The sequence below is a fragment of the Scleropages formosus genome, chromosome 1 (assembly GCF_900964775.1).
Source record: "Scleropages formosus chromosome 1, fSclFor1.1, whole genome shotgun sequence".
NCBI classification, from domain to species: domain Eukaryota; kingdom Metazoa; phylum Chordata; class Actinopteri; order Osteoglossiformes; family Osteoglossidae; genus Scleropages; species Scleropages formosus.
In genome coordinates this window covers 16,343,968-16,358,806 of record NC_041806.1, presented here as the reverse complement: position 1 = coordinate 16,358,806, position 14,839 = coordinate 16,343,968, and the positions used below count along the sequence as shown (strand labels likewise).

Sequence of the window (14,839 nt, the reverse complement as noted above, 5' to 3'; positions counted from 1 at the left end):
TGTGGAAATGTATGTAAGCGTCAAAAGTATGGTGTGGAATTTGATTTCTGGTACAAATTATATGGTGATGCACAATTCCTTGGTTCGGCTGTACGTGACGTGGCTGGGGCTGAGCGCAGAAGAGAAACGTCCTCGTCTTGATTTCCTCTTTTCACAGCCTCTACATGGGCACTCAGGTTGCGGAGATTAACAAGTAGGAATTTCCCTCCTACAGCCTGGATTGCACTCAAAAGGCATCTTCAAAAGAGAAGAGGAGAGGAGAGGAGAGGAGACAAGAGCACAAGAGACAAGATTCCTGGGAGGAGCTCTTCCAACCCCCACCCCCTGTGTGGGCTGTAGAGGAAATCGGTTTTGAGCTCAGTAAGGAAACCATGTCATTGTTGACACTCATGCAAAATGTCCACCTCACCTCTGTGGTGTTGCTTCTGTCCTCTTCTGCTGGAGTTCGTGATCACACTCGGTAAGCGTCCTGCCTCACCTCCTTTTTCACCATGGTCATTAAGACCTAGGGCATGTAGGCAGAGCTGTCAGCAAAATGCAAATGAGCCTTGTAAAATATGCACATTTTAGTACTTTACTGTGGTCACTGTGTACTTTACTATTGTTTCCATGGATGGATGCATTTTAGCACCAACACAATTACACAATTTCCTTTGTTTGGCTCAGTTTATATCCTAAACACTGATTACTAACAATTCCAGTTAGTCTCGGTGAAACGGAACTGATATGTATGTCTGTGTTTTGTAGTGTGCATTAACAAATGGACTCACTACTTTTAATGAATGTATTTATCGTTTATTCTGGAACTGTGGCCTTGTCAGTGGTGGGTTTTTTCTCTGCATAACTGATATTGTTAAATCAATTGCATCCTATGTTTTGTAGATCCAATACCATATAGCTTGGTGTAAAGAGAAACAAGTAAATTTATGTAAAGGGAAACATTGTACTGTGATGCTGAAAATGCTCTTGTCTAGTTTGTGTTTCCCATTGAATCTTATGCAGAAATTGATGTTTTATTTGATTCAGCTGATACTGTGTTGCTGCACTTCTACTACTGTGCTATTTACTCATGAGGTATTATTGTCTCCCCAGTGCTGGCGTTGCCCATCTTAGGGATGAAATCAACAGCAATAAACGGAGTTGCTGGAGAATCAGTTGTGCTTCACACAGGACTGGGAGATAAAAGCCATTCGATCCTGATGCAGTGGAAAAAAGATAAAAATATTATCATTCAAATAAAAAATAAAAAGACACAAGTAATAATGTCACAATATAAAGGAAGAATTTCAGTGGATGAGAAAACTTGGTCTTTAACCATTTACCCTGCAAGAGCAACTGATGGTGGAGAGTATGTTTTTCAAAAGTTGAATTCAGCCCCAACAATGTCAACAATACTTCATGTTTACGGTGAGAGAATTTTCAAGAACTCTTCTTGTGTACACTTTGGTGAGAAGGACTGGTAGGACTGGTAAAGACCCTGGTTATTGCCTACAAATGCATCAATAGAACTGCTCCCAGCTATCAACCGCTATACCCCAAGCAGACCGCTTTGCTCTTTCCACATCTGCTCGCTTGGTGGTCCCCCGAATGAAAAGTAAAGCACGGAGGTTCTCAGACCCTGCTCTGTTGTGATGGAATGACCTCCCCCTCTCACTCATAACTGCTGGAACTCTGTCTACATTCAACAAGGGTCTGAAAAATCACCTTTTTCAGACTCACTTCGCCCATGATCTCTCATGCTCATGTATGGTGTAAATGTTCGTGCGTTGTATTTCTCTAGATGCACGTCGCTTTGGAGAAAAGCGTCTGCAAATGAATAAATGTAAATGTAAGGTGAACCATGCATTAACAGAGAGCACTTTTCTATGATTGCTCACATTTCCTTGTGTTGTGGTGTGGACAGAGAGGATAGTGTCAGTGTCAGTGCAGTCCCAGGTGAGCTACAGTCCAGAGAACACCACCTGCAATGTCACTCTGAGGTGCCTTGTGAACGGCAGCGTGGAGATGCTCTCCTGGAAAAGAGACAATCGGGAGATCCCTGGTGTGGAGGGCAGAGAGACCCTGACGGTCAGCGATTCCCAGGGGGGAGTCTACTCCTGCACTGCGTCCAACCCCGTCAGTTCACAAACCGAGGAGGTGCTGGTCAACCGATGCCACATGTATGGTAGGTGTATGAATAAAATGTGTTACTCCTCAAGCATTATGTTTTACCCAGAATTTCAGGTGCCTGACAGACTGTCAGTTTCTTTGTACAGATACTCCTACAACCAGAAATCTATTTTGCACTTTTTACCCTAGCTTAATAGTGTTTGTAAATCAGGAACACCTCTGCTAAACTCAGCTTGCCCACTCATAGCAGGGAATAATTAGGATCTTCTAAATCTTCAGATGATATACACACACACACACACACACACACACACACACACACACACACACACTGGCTGAAGCCACTTGCCCCGAGCGGGGTCACGGCGAACCGGAGCCTAACCCACCAACACAGGACGTAAGGCTGGAGGGGGAGGGGACACACCCAGGATGGACACCAGTCCATCACAAGGCACACCAAGCAGGACTTGAACCCCAGACCCAGCAGAGAGTGGAACCCACCCAAACCCGCTGCACCACTGCACTCCCCCCAGATGATATACCAAACACCTTACAGATGAACTGAGCTATGTATTTTGTGAGTTATACACAAATACACGGGAGAAAATTATGGTTGCTTGACAATGGAGGAACACATCACAGTGCACGAATTACTACATTACTACTACTGTATATATTATTTTGGGGAACAACAATGTTCTTCATTTTCAATCTTGTTTATAGAGAATTTATCAAATAAAAGGACAAAATGCATTATTGTGCAGTTAACTGTCAGCTTATGTGTTGTTTTAGTTCAAGAGACTTACACAGAACTTTACAAATTCATTGGAATTGGAGCTGGACTGGTGCTGATTGTAATGGTGATCATCACACTCATTTGTTACTTTAGGGCAAAGAACAAAGGTAAGCAACATAAATTTAAAACGTCATAAGCTTCTGATCACAAAGATGAGGGAATTGTCCTTTTACTGCAGTTTACAATGCTGTGAAAAACTTTGTCCAGTTTTCTCTTTTCTACAGCTTTTTCAAATTAAATTTATCAAATGTTTTTGTTGCTTGTGGAAGTAAATGAATGGAGCCTGCAAGAAAAAAATACATCAGTACTGTTTTTATGTCACTTCACTGATGCGGAAGATAATGAAGTGCACAGTCAGTTCCAGTGTTATCGGGTCCCTTCATGAAAATGAACAGAAATATATAAAGATTTTTTCTTGTGTAGTGAAATTTTTTTCTACAAAACATAGGCTTCAAAATTATTGGCACCCCCACGATTAATATTTGGTGAAGCCTCCCTTGTCAAGGTGGGAGAACACTTCTTAAGAGATGTTGCAGCACTCCCCCAGGCAGAACATTTGTCACTCCACTGAGACCGCCCTTCTGCCGGTATCTGATGCTCTCCAAGCTGCTAGAGCTGCCTCCCTCTCCTCGGTCCTCATCCTCCTCGATCTGTCTGCAGCATTCGACACTGTAAATCACTGGATTCTACTCTCCTCTCTTAAGCAGCTTGGGATCAACGGTGTGGCACTCAGATGGTTCAAGTCCTACCTCTCTAACAGATCCTATCAAGTGGTCTGGCGGAGCTCTCGTTCTTCTCCTCTGCCTCTCTCAACCGGTGTTCCACAGGGCTCGGTATTGGGTCCTCTTCTTTTCTTCATCTACACCTCCTCCCTCGGTCCAGTCATAGCCTCCCATGGATTCAAATACCACTGCTATGCTGATGATCCCCAGCTTTTCCTCTCCTTTCCACCTGGTGCGTCAGACATCTCCACACGCATTGCTGCCTGCCTGTCGGACATCTCTTCATGGATGTATGATCACCACCTCAAACTCAACCTCTCCAAAACAGAGATTCTTTACCTCCCAGCTGGCCTGTCCTCCTGTCATGACCTCCCGATCAAACTGGACAACTCACTCATTTCGCCTAGCTCCTTTGCTAAGAGTCTGGGAGTTATGATTGATGTGAGTCTGTCATTCTCTCAACATATTGAAGCCACAACCCGGTCCTGCCGATACATCCTGCATAATATTTGTAGGATGCGTCCCTACCTCACTACTGACTCCGCCCAACTACTTTTCCAGGCCATGGTGACTTCCCATCTTGACTACTGCAACTCTCTCCTGTATGGCATTCATGTTAATGCCTTCAAACCTCTGCAGCTTCTACAGAATGCTGCTGCATGAGTTGTGTTTGATTTGCCAAAGCTCTCCCATGTATCTCCTCTACTCATCTCACTGGCTTCCTATAGCTGCCTGTATCAAATTCAAAACCCTGGCTACTGTGTACTGTTCGTCGTTCAAGTAGGTGCATAAGACACAGACAAATCCCGATACACAAATGAGCAGAACAATACCAGAGTAATGGCTGAATGAAGGTTGTATCTGGGGATGCTTCTGGAGTTACAATACATTAACAGTTACACCATAGACGATCTGAAGAGATCGTCTATCGATCGTCTACTGTGTACAGGGCTATTTACAGGACTTGATCAACTGGTACACCCCAGCCAGGCCCCTTCGCTCATCTACTTCTGCTCGCTTGGTGGTCCCACGCATGAAAGAGAAAGCTCGAAGGTTCTCAGTTCTGGGTCCGTTGTGGAGGAATGACCTTCCCCTGTCACTCAGAACTGCGGAAACTCTATCTGTTTTTTAAGAAGTGTCTGAAAACCCACCTTTACCAGATCCACTTTGACCAAGATCTCTTCAGATCGTCTATGGTGTAACTGTTAATGTATTGTAACTCCAGAAGCATCCCCAGATACAACCTTCATTCAGCCATTACTCTGGTATTGTTCTGCTCATTTGTGTATCGGGATTTGTCTGTGTCTTATGCACCTACTTGAACGACGAACCTCAGTTTAGCAAGTGGTAGGGAACAAATTACTTTTGCTTGAGATTTTCATGTCTGCAGCTATGTCTCCTTCTCTCAATGTAATGCATAAATTATACTTTTGCTGAGATGTACGTCACTTTGGACAAAAGCGTCTGCTAAATGAGTAAATGTAAATGTAAATGTAAACATTTGAGGTTCCTTTGTATTCTTAGGTGTATGCTTCCGGACTGCCCTTCTTCAACTGAGACCAAAGCTTTTCAGTAGGCTGCATATCCATAGACTCAGGAGGGCATTGCAAAACACTGATTCCATGTTTCTGAAACCATTTCTGTGTTGATTTGGATGTGTGATTGGGGTCATTATCTTGCTTTATCTTGGGGTCATTAAAAGCTCCATCCACAGCCCTGTCTTAACCTCCTGGCAGAGGCAACCAGGTTTTGGGCAAAAATATCCTGCTACATAGTGAAATTCATTATGCTGTTGATCTTCACAAGAGCCTCTGAACGACAAGCAGCAAAACAGCCCCAAAGCATCAATGATTCACCACCATACCTTACAGAGTGTATGGGTGCTTTGCCTTGTATTTAATCCGCTTTTTTGCCAGACATGCTGATGGTATGCATGGCCAAAAAGCTTCAATTTTACTCTCATCGGACCACAGAGTATGATTCCAGAGGGGACTCTTGCCTCAACTTAAACCAGTGTTCATGACACCACAATATGAAAGACACAAAAGTGCAAAACTAGGATACACGGGAGAATGGCAAGGCAGAAACCGAAGTTCATTCAAAAGAATATGAAAGCTCATCAGCAGTCAAAGATCGTGATGGCAGTGTGATGACCTGAGGATGTTTTGGTGCCACAGGATATGGAAACCTTGCTATGACAGAATAATGTATTCCTTATTGTATCTGACAATTTATTTGTGAGCTGAAGCACACCTTAATATGCAGCAAGACCATGGTCCCACACATACAAGCAAATAAATATCTGAATGGCTGAAATAAACAAAATTGAAGTTATGGAATGGGATAATCAAAGTCCTGGCAGGAATCCGATTGAGATGTTGGTTCAAGATCTGAAAAGAGGTGTTCACGCTCGAAAAACTGCAAATGTTACTGAGCTTAAGTAGTTCTGCTTGGAGTGGTGGTTCAAAATTCCTGCACAGTAATTATAATCCCTGGTCAACAGCTATAGGAGGCATGTAGCTTCAGTCATTGCATTTCAGGAAAAAGGGGCACAACCAGTAACTGTGCAGGAAAAATATTTCATTTTATTCCATACCAAAGAAATGACATAATACACACAATACTTGTGTGGTTTTTTTCCTTCGGGCTCCATTTACATGCTACTAGACCTGGAAAAGCAATCTGATTAACTTTAATGTCAAATAGCAGCAAAAATAGAGAAACTGGAAAGGGGGCACTTTGTCACAGCACTGTAAATCAAACCCAAAATTAATGCTTTTGTGTTTTTCCCAACAGTATCTGCAGAAGCTAAGGAAATATGATTATATGTGTGTCTTCATGTTTTATTTTCATTTCAGTGCTACAAGATGTAGACACTGTGTATGCTGAAATAGAAGAGCTGAACTATGAAGACCATCAGAAGGTCAGGGAACAATTTTAGCTTTGACAGTATTGATTGTACTTTTATATAAAAAGCATGATTACTTATGATTGCACCAAAAATTAGGCCTTAATATTATCAATATTATTATGTTGACAAAAAATGTGTTTTTTCAGAATGTGCATGTGTTTAAAAAGAAACCACCAGTTTTGTGATGAATGTGTCCTAATACTGCATATTCTGAGGGAAATGCCTTTAATATTTGTTACATATTTTGAAATAACATGCAATCTCTCTTTTGTTTCCCAGAACATTATGTGTAGCAAGTCAGCTACCGGCAACACTACCACCTGTTATGATACTTTGCAAAGTACAGCTGTAAGTTTATCCCAAAAAGTTGTAAACATACATACACTGGCGACACCAAAATTAAACATCTTAGATAAGAATGTCTATTTTTCTACTCAGAGTTATGCTTAAAGCAACATGATGAGTATGCTTCATCAAAAGCAATTTGTGTGCAAATATTTATGTTTAGTCTTCAAATCTGATATATTTCAAAGCTGATGTTTTATTTGTCATTCTAATATTCCCTCTGATACAGGTTATCCCTACTGGTCCTTTCACTCTTTATGACACAGTGAACTTCACTCGTCCCATTACCACCAAAAATGTATGAGAAAATTCTCTGAGGTTCCAAGATCCTCTTCGCTACTGAAAGTGTCAACAATGCATCTAAGTAACATACTTTGTCTTTTTCATATATATACATATGAGACACAGGCTGCTTAATGTGTGAAATTATGTGTTAGTTATTAAGTACACATTAGGCTTCCGTATGAAGTGAAAATGTATGGGGTTGTTATATGTGATAAGAAAACCATGGTCAACGATGTAACCAACAGCACAGTATTTTGTTTTGTGTTAACTTAATCACCATTAAAATTAGTCATTTGAGCTTGTATGATTTTTTTATGTTTCAGACACTTAAATTATGCTTAATGTTTAGAAGCATTAATACAAACATTTTAATCTATAGTCTTTGTGCCTCAATCAGTATTAATGTAAAAAGTCATTAGTTTCCACACTTAATTAAATAGGAGCGACTCACCCAATAACGCATATAAAATATAATTAAGACCTGTTTAACTCCTATATGGTTTAATTTTCACAATACAAAATAAAACATATTCTTAAGACATTTAAACAAATTTTTCCTTGAGCTGACTTCCTTTGAAGTCTAGTGCTTTAGTATACTCTCCGTATGCACATAGAGCCCACCGAAGGGTTCACACCTGCCATCGAGTGAGGATGTTGAGCCCCCCACAAATTGGGGGCACTGTAAGCGGCTGCAAAGGAAGAGACGTTATGTGCTTTGCGAATACAGTAGTGCTTTGCACATGTGCGTATGTACAGGAGGTTAGCAGAGCAGATTGCCAATTGCTTTGCGATGCCAACTGGGATACTTAAATTTGGTGTATTTCAAGAGAGCTGGACAGAGATACAACTGTGAAAAACAGTTAGACTGGATAAGTAACGCAAGTTCAGGGAATGCAACTAACCCTTTGGGGTTTTACCTTTCTTTGGATGTGAAGCACCTGAACTGACTTTTGGCCTTTTCCATCTGTTGGTTATTCGGATAATCTAACTGTGTGTCTGTGTTTTCTTGTTATGGGCCAGTCAGTAGTGTAGCAATTAGGGGTAATGATTTGTAACTTAGAGGCTGTTTATTCGAAAACAATAGAAAGACAACAGAAATGCTAATTATAAATAGGAGGCACCTTTGGTTGAGTCTGAATTACCTTTATTTGTTACCTTGCTTTATTTGCTTTATTCCAAAGCAACTTAGAGTGAATAACAGCTTTTCATTCAAGGTACAATTCCTGATACACTACATCACTCATCTGCACACCAGAGCAATATAACACACACACATACACAATTTAATGTTCCCAGTTCACCTGAAACACACATTGCTGAACTATGGGAGGAGTGGAAACACACACACACACTGGCTGAAACCACTCTTCCCAAGCAGAGGTCACAGCGAACCGGAGCCTAACCCGGCAACACAAAGCATAAGGCTGGAGGCGGAGGGGACACACTCAGGACGGGACGCCAGTCCATCACAAAGCACCCCAAGCAGGACTTGAACTCCAGATCCACCAGAAAGCAGGTGCTGGCCAAACCCAGTGTGCCAACGCACCCCCTGGAGTGGAAGCAGTGTGAGAAATATGTTTTCACTAACATGTAAACATTAACATGCACTCATACTGTCTAGGCGCTATGAGACAACAACCACCCATTGAGGTCCAGCTAGACAAGACAGTATTGATGCCTGGACTGCCACAATATTTCCCAAAATAAATACAAAAGGACAGAAAATACAATATGACACCAACAAGTATGTAAAAAAAAGAAATAATATAGATACAGACTCAATTTACTTAAGATAATTAATAATATTTAAATGTGTACCAAAATATATAGGTAAACCACAGTTCTACCTGCTCTTGTGCACTATCAATCTAAGGACCACCAGGGCTATTTACAACTGACGTTGAACCTTGAACTTGAATTTAAAACTAACGAAAAAAGCACCACAGCAAAACACCCTGCAATGCTGTAGGTAGCAAGTCGAGAACGATGATGATTATGAACTTTGTCCAAATCTGAAAGAACAGAAATAAGAGGTCAGTATGTCAAAATGTGCACTCATGAATCATTATAAATACAGTGGGTCCCTGACTTATGAACCTTCCAGTAACAAACTTTTTGAGCAGCATTTCATTTTTTTTTTTTGAGAAGCAGGGCACCAGTTAGAATAACGCACCAACGTGTTGCCTGATGCCCTGACAGACAGTCACAAACAGTAACTGCTGCCTTCTGTTTATCAACAGCCTGCTTTAGCTCTGGCCAGGGTTCCTCGTTGTGCTTTCTTGTTTACAACAGGTGATAAATACCCAGCCAGAGGACTCAGAATCGCACAGGCGTGTGCGCGAGGCTGTCTGCTCGGTGGGAGAGAAAGACAAAGAGAGTCCGCTGCTTTGTTTCCATCCAAAATGGATCTGTCATGTTGCTGACTTTTACTTTCTATGTGTTCACATAGCAGACGTCTTTCTCCAAAGTGACTTGCAACTCAGAGGAAACAAGAGTACGTTCACCAAGACACAGAAAGACAGAGGGGCACAAGTGTGATTCACAAAGGACCGTCACTTAGTCCAGCACCACTGTTTCTGGAGAACAGCTGCATGTAGAATTAGAGCAGAATAGAATAAGAGAATTGATGAGGAGCCCCAGCCCACTCCGTTGGATGCGACTAATAAACTTTTTTGGGTAACGAACCGACTCTCAGTGCCAATTAAGTTAGTAAGTTGAAAACCAGTAATACACTAAATGTACTGCGCTGTCCAGAAGCCAGAGGATTTTAACTGTTCAAAAATTCCCCAAAAGACTCTTTTTTCTGACTGATGAAGATGACTCTGTTACCTGTGCTGTGATCATCAGGGCATAGATCTATGAGAGAGATGCTGCCAGAGGTGACTGGGTTGCTGCTCTTACAGGAGATGAGTTTGTCAGCTGAGATGTCAATGTGAACGCTGCTGGACTCCTTGTCCATCCCCCCGCTGTCGGTCTCCCGACATGCAGTTCTGTTGCACTTTGCCACCTTCCAATGGTTCAGAATTGTACTACAGTTCACCACCACAGCACAGTGGCCATCCCCGGACACGTTGGACAGCAGCTCCAGATGCGTGTTGATCTTTTCTGTTCGGAGGGGAGACGATGGATGTGTTATCTCTGCCGGTAAGAATGGCCTTGTTTTTGTTCTTTTCCGGACGGCTCTTTTTCACACACATTCTTTATTACTAACCACCTGTCCAGCACAGGGCCATGATGGTCTAGAGTCTACAAATCTTTCATAATATCTACTAAGCACACACACACACATTTTCAGAACCGCTTGTCCCATACGGGGTCACGGGGAACCGGAGCCTGACCCGGTAACACAGGGCGTAAGGCCGGAGGGGGAGGGGACACACCCAGGACGGGACGCCAGTCCGTCGCAAGGCACCCCAAGCGGGACTCGAACCCCAGACCCACCAGAGAGCAGGACTGTGGTTCAACCCACTGCACCACTGCACCACCGCACCCCCTTCATCTACTAAGCAAAAGACATGAAATGTTTTAAGGTTTACAATATACAGTATCAATGGGTGGACTAGTGATCCATTCTGATTCGTAAAAAAAAAAAATACAGTATCAATGAATCATAAAAAAGCAAAAAATGAGAAATAATAGAACTGTTGACACAATGCTGTCACCTACCATGCACTAAGAGATGTACCTCTGTATAGGTTTGGTTTAAATCTCTCAATATATTTACAGCAAAGATGCCTGAGTCTTGAATTTGGAGCCCATGGATCTGCAGAGAGCCGTTCCCTTGAAACAGGTTGAATCTGTTGTCAAATCTGGATTTCACAAGTGGTTGCACTGTGCCGTTGTCATACCACACTACCAGCATGCCATTATACATCCACTGGATTTCCGATGGGTTGGGGTAGTGAGATAGAGAGGGCAAAAGCACAGATCCGTTAACAAGGCCATGGATGGTAGCTGTCGGCAAACCAAGTCCTAAAATGATTGAAAAGGGAAAACAAGGAAGATGGCAAATGGGAAAAGAAAAATGTTTTCTGACAGTGTCATCATGCCGTGTAATACATTTGACCCACTTTGAGGCAAAACATATGAAGAGGATGCATCACTTAGTTACACTTCAAGCACACACACACACTGTCTGAAACCGCTTGTCCCACGTGGGGTCATGGGGAGCCAGAGCCTAACCCGGCAACACAGGGCATAGGGCTGGAGGGGGAGGGGATGCACCCAGGACAGGACGCCAGTCCGTCACAAGGCACCCCAAGTGGGACTTGAATCCCAGACCCACCGGAGAGCAAGACCCGGTGCAACCCACTGCGCCACTGCACCCCCCATTTCGAGTACAGAAGTATTTTTTTCTTACATTTAGATTTTATTAACTGAAATCATTACACTTTCACTCTGTACCAGAAGGTACAAAATGTTTTCATTGTATTCGAAAAGATAAGATCAGAGCCAAATTCAGGAAGGTAATATCAGATAGCAGATCCACACTGAAAACAGCCCATAGAGAGAACACTGATGAGTGTCAGTTCAGTACGTGAGTCTATATAAGGTGTGGTGTCCATAGTGCAACATTCCTCAGATACCCTGTGCTGTCAGTGAATTAATGAAACCCACTGAAAAAGAACCTACCAAAAATAGACAGGCTGATGTCATATAAATTAACTTGACACTTCTGTCCTGAGCTTTCTCTCATGTTTCTATGTTTTATGCTAGAAAGTAAATGACGCTGGTTCTGTTCTAGGACCATAAAACTGAGTAGTGCCACCTTGCTCAGTGTAAGCAACATTTACATATTAAGCTTTTCTCTGAAGCAACTCACAATTATTTACAAAACTGGGTGATTTCACTGGAGCACTTTATATTACCTTGTACTTTGCTCAAGGGTACTACAGCTGGAGGTATGATTCAAACCTGGGGGGGGTCAAAGGCAGTAGCTCAAACCACTACACTACCTGCTTTCCCGCTTAAGCAGTGGCTCAATAGTACTGAGGTTAGTGACTAAATAAATGGTTTCATTAATTCTAATTCATTTGCTCTCTGAGGTTCATATTTTGGTTTTTATTTGCCCAAAGGTACACCAGGTGGCATGGTGGCATGGTGGCACAGCAAGTAGTGCTGCTGTCTTGCAGCATGTGGGTGGTATGACAGGATGTAGGTTCAATCCCCGGTCAGTCTGTTTAGAGTTTGCTTCTTCTCTCCATGTCTGTGTGAGTTTCCTCCTGAAGATATGCTGTTCAGGTTCACCTCTAGTGTGTGAGTGATAGAGAGAGTGAATTATATATATGATTAATACAGTGTGTGAGTGACAGAGAGTGTGTTCTACTGATGTATGGATGAGTGACCCATTGTAAGTACTGTATATAGCAGTGTAAATGACTGTGGTGAATAAGGTGTGTGAACTGATAACACTACATAGAGTTCATTGAAAGTCACTTGGGAGAAAAGCATTTGCTATATAAATAAATGTAAAGGTACATATTTAATGATTCTTCCAGGGTCTGTAGAACACTGAATTATTTCCTGTCAGCCCAACTCAGACAAAAACTACAAACATACAAGTCTCCAGGATCAATAACCAATAACTTGTCTTGTCCAGACACCCAACGTTTTACCAGCAGTAAATTCTGCCAAGCAAATAACCATAAGTTTTCTTACAGTATGTCACATTAACAGTGGCATAACTGAGGTATGGCACATCTGAAAGGTATGAGATCAGTTTTATTTTTCCAAAGTTGGACTTAATTCGTTTTTTAAAATTACAAACTAACATATTGGTCTCCCGTAAGGTTAACAAATGCTGTTTCCGTCACCTATACATATATATATATATATCTATAAGGCTGGCAAAGTCTTGGGTACAGTATGTTCTTTCTTAAATGCTGTTGTACTCATGTAACTTCTGCCATTAACATATGAATACACAAAAGATGCATACACTTACCTAAATTACATATCTCCAGCAGGAAGAAGAGCAAAGCAAGTAGATAAGGCATAGTATTTATTCTCACTATTTAGCTTTTTTGTGTCTTCTCGACATGTTGAAGTGAAAGCAGAAGACTTACAGGAAATTGATCTACAGATGACACCCACTCGCTCTCACCGGAAACATCCTTTACTCTTTTTTCATTTTACTGTAATTTTTCAGATACTTTCATTTGTAAAGAATTATTTCTTCCTGTCATGTCTAAACGTGGACATCATCAACATAAATAGGTGTAAGTAACCAATACTGGGTTAAGGAAAGTACATCACACACAGAGCTAATATTTTCCATCTTCGTTTTTGACAATTGCACACAACAGGAACACTTTACCAAAAACACCAGAAACCACGTCAACATTTCCAGTTTATTGTGAGTTATGGGGGGCCTTTTTCAGCTGTGGTTTTGTGTTTGAGTCATCACTGTGTGATAAGAAGGGTGAGTTGAACAGTTCCTGTAACAATGCGTGGCACATGTGGAAATTGAGATTATAGTTTTGGAAACGAGCGACGGATACAGCTAGTGAAAGTGGGTCTTGTGGAGAACCCGAAAAGTCTCTCCAGCTCCACAGATCCATGTAAACCACGTGAAACTCACTTTCTTCAACTCCCCGCAGTAACAGGGCACCATTGCTTCGCTTCTTGTACGCCCACCAACCTGTGGGTCTACAGGAAGTCAGGAAATGAGCGAGACCCTTCTAGAAGTTTCTTAGCAAGCTAAGCCAAACTAGCCCTATCCTGCATATACAAAGTGTTCTCACTTTAAATGTGTTTTGTACTACAGTGCAGCAGTAAAAATAACACTGTTGAGTTCTTTCAGTCTTTGTGTTTGTTCAATGTGCCCCAAACTCAACTGTTCACTCAAAACACAAAAAAGGTATCAATACCAGTTACAGTTACGGTCCCTTCATTTTTCACTTGTTCATCAGGCACTGGTGTTTACAAACACCTCTGTTTATTTGACCCAACGGTTATTTACTTCCGTTGGAGACACAGCTCCTTAGTGCTTTGAAATGAAAATGGACTCTTCCTTCCCTTGGACCACAGATGTTGACGTCACAGAGTAAACATGATACTGCTCTGGTGTTAAAAAAAGAAGAAGGAAGAACATTTCTGTAAAACAGAGCAACCAGCAGGGAGATCCAGAGTGGTTTTTAGAGAAAACCACTGTGTGCTTGAAGCACATGGAGCTCAAGAAGGGCCCTATGAATGCATGTGTGTTTTGCACTGTAATCTTCGAGACACCTCCTGCGTCACATAAATTGTTGCCTTTGTTTCCTCCGATTCCTGTGGCAGATACTGAAACTTGCGTCCCACTTTGACTTTTGCACAATGCAACATGTATTGTGGAACCATTAACACCTGCAGTTCTCAAATGTTGCTTCAAATATGTTCCTGCGTGACTTCAATCTTAATTCTCCATTTGCAGTAAGTCCAGGTCAGTAAGTGAACTGCTTTAAAAATGTCTTTGACATTTTACATTTTTCATTTACATTTTGTCCGAAGCGATATACATCTCAGCAAATGTACAATTTATGCATTACATTAAGAGAAAGAGACATGGCTGCAGACATGTGATTCAAGTAATCTTAGTTTGTTACCTACCACTTGCTGCACCGAGGTTCATCGTTCGAGTAGGTGCATAAAACACAGGATAGACAAATCCTGATACCCTCCGACCATTTTTTT

At 41.8% G+C, this 14,839-nt stretch overlaps 2 protein-coding genes across 3 annotated transcripts; one reads left to right on the top strand and one right to left on the bottom strand.

Annotated features, from left to right (window-relative positions):
- The first annotated feature begins 228 nt into the window (after positions 1–228).
- On the top strand, positions 229–7,537 carry LOC108937882 (SLAM family member 5-like). Its single transcript, XM_018758093.2, has 7 exons — positions 229–460; positions 1,093–1,407; positions 1,904–2,164; positions 2,902–3,012; positions 6,486–6,550; positions 6,818–6,886; positions 7,113–7,537. Exons 1-7 carry the CDS (start codon positions 397–399, stop codon positions 7,185–7,187), a joined length of 960 nt encoding a protein of 319 aa, XP_018613609.2. The 5' UTR covers positions 229–396; the 3' UTR covers positions 7,188–7,537.
- A 1,079-nt stretch (positions 7,538–8,616) lies between these two features.
- LOC108937891 (uncharacterized) lies at positions 8,617–14,143 on the bottom strand. 2 transcript variants are annotated; one of them, XM_018758104.2, is made up of 4 exons: positions 14,045–14,143; positions 10,835–11,140; positions 9,998–10,273; positions 8,617–9,180 (listed from the first exon to the last, which is right to left on the bottom strand). In XM_018758104.2, the coding sequence occupies exons 2-4, from the start codon at positions 11,040–11,042 to the stop codon at positions 9,053–9,055; spliced, it is 612 nt and encodes a 203-aa protein (XP_018613620.1). In that variant the 5' UTR covers positions 11,043–11,140; positions 14,045–14,143; the 3' UTR covers positions 8,617–9,052. The 2 variants fall into 2 exon arrangements, with proteins under 2 accessions (XP_018613620.1, XP_018613618.1); XM_018758102.2 differs by lacking the exon at positions 14,045–14,143 and adding an exon at positions 13,113–13,450 and having other exon boundaries at positions 8,619–9,180.
- Positions 14,144–14,839: the final 696 nt, after the last annotated feature.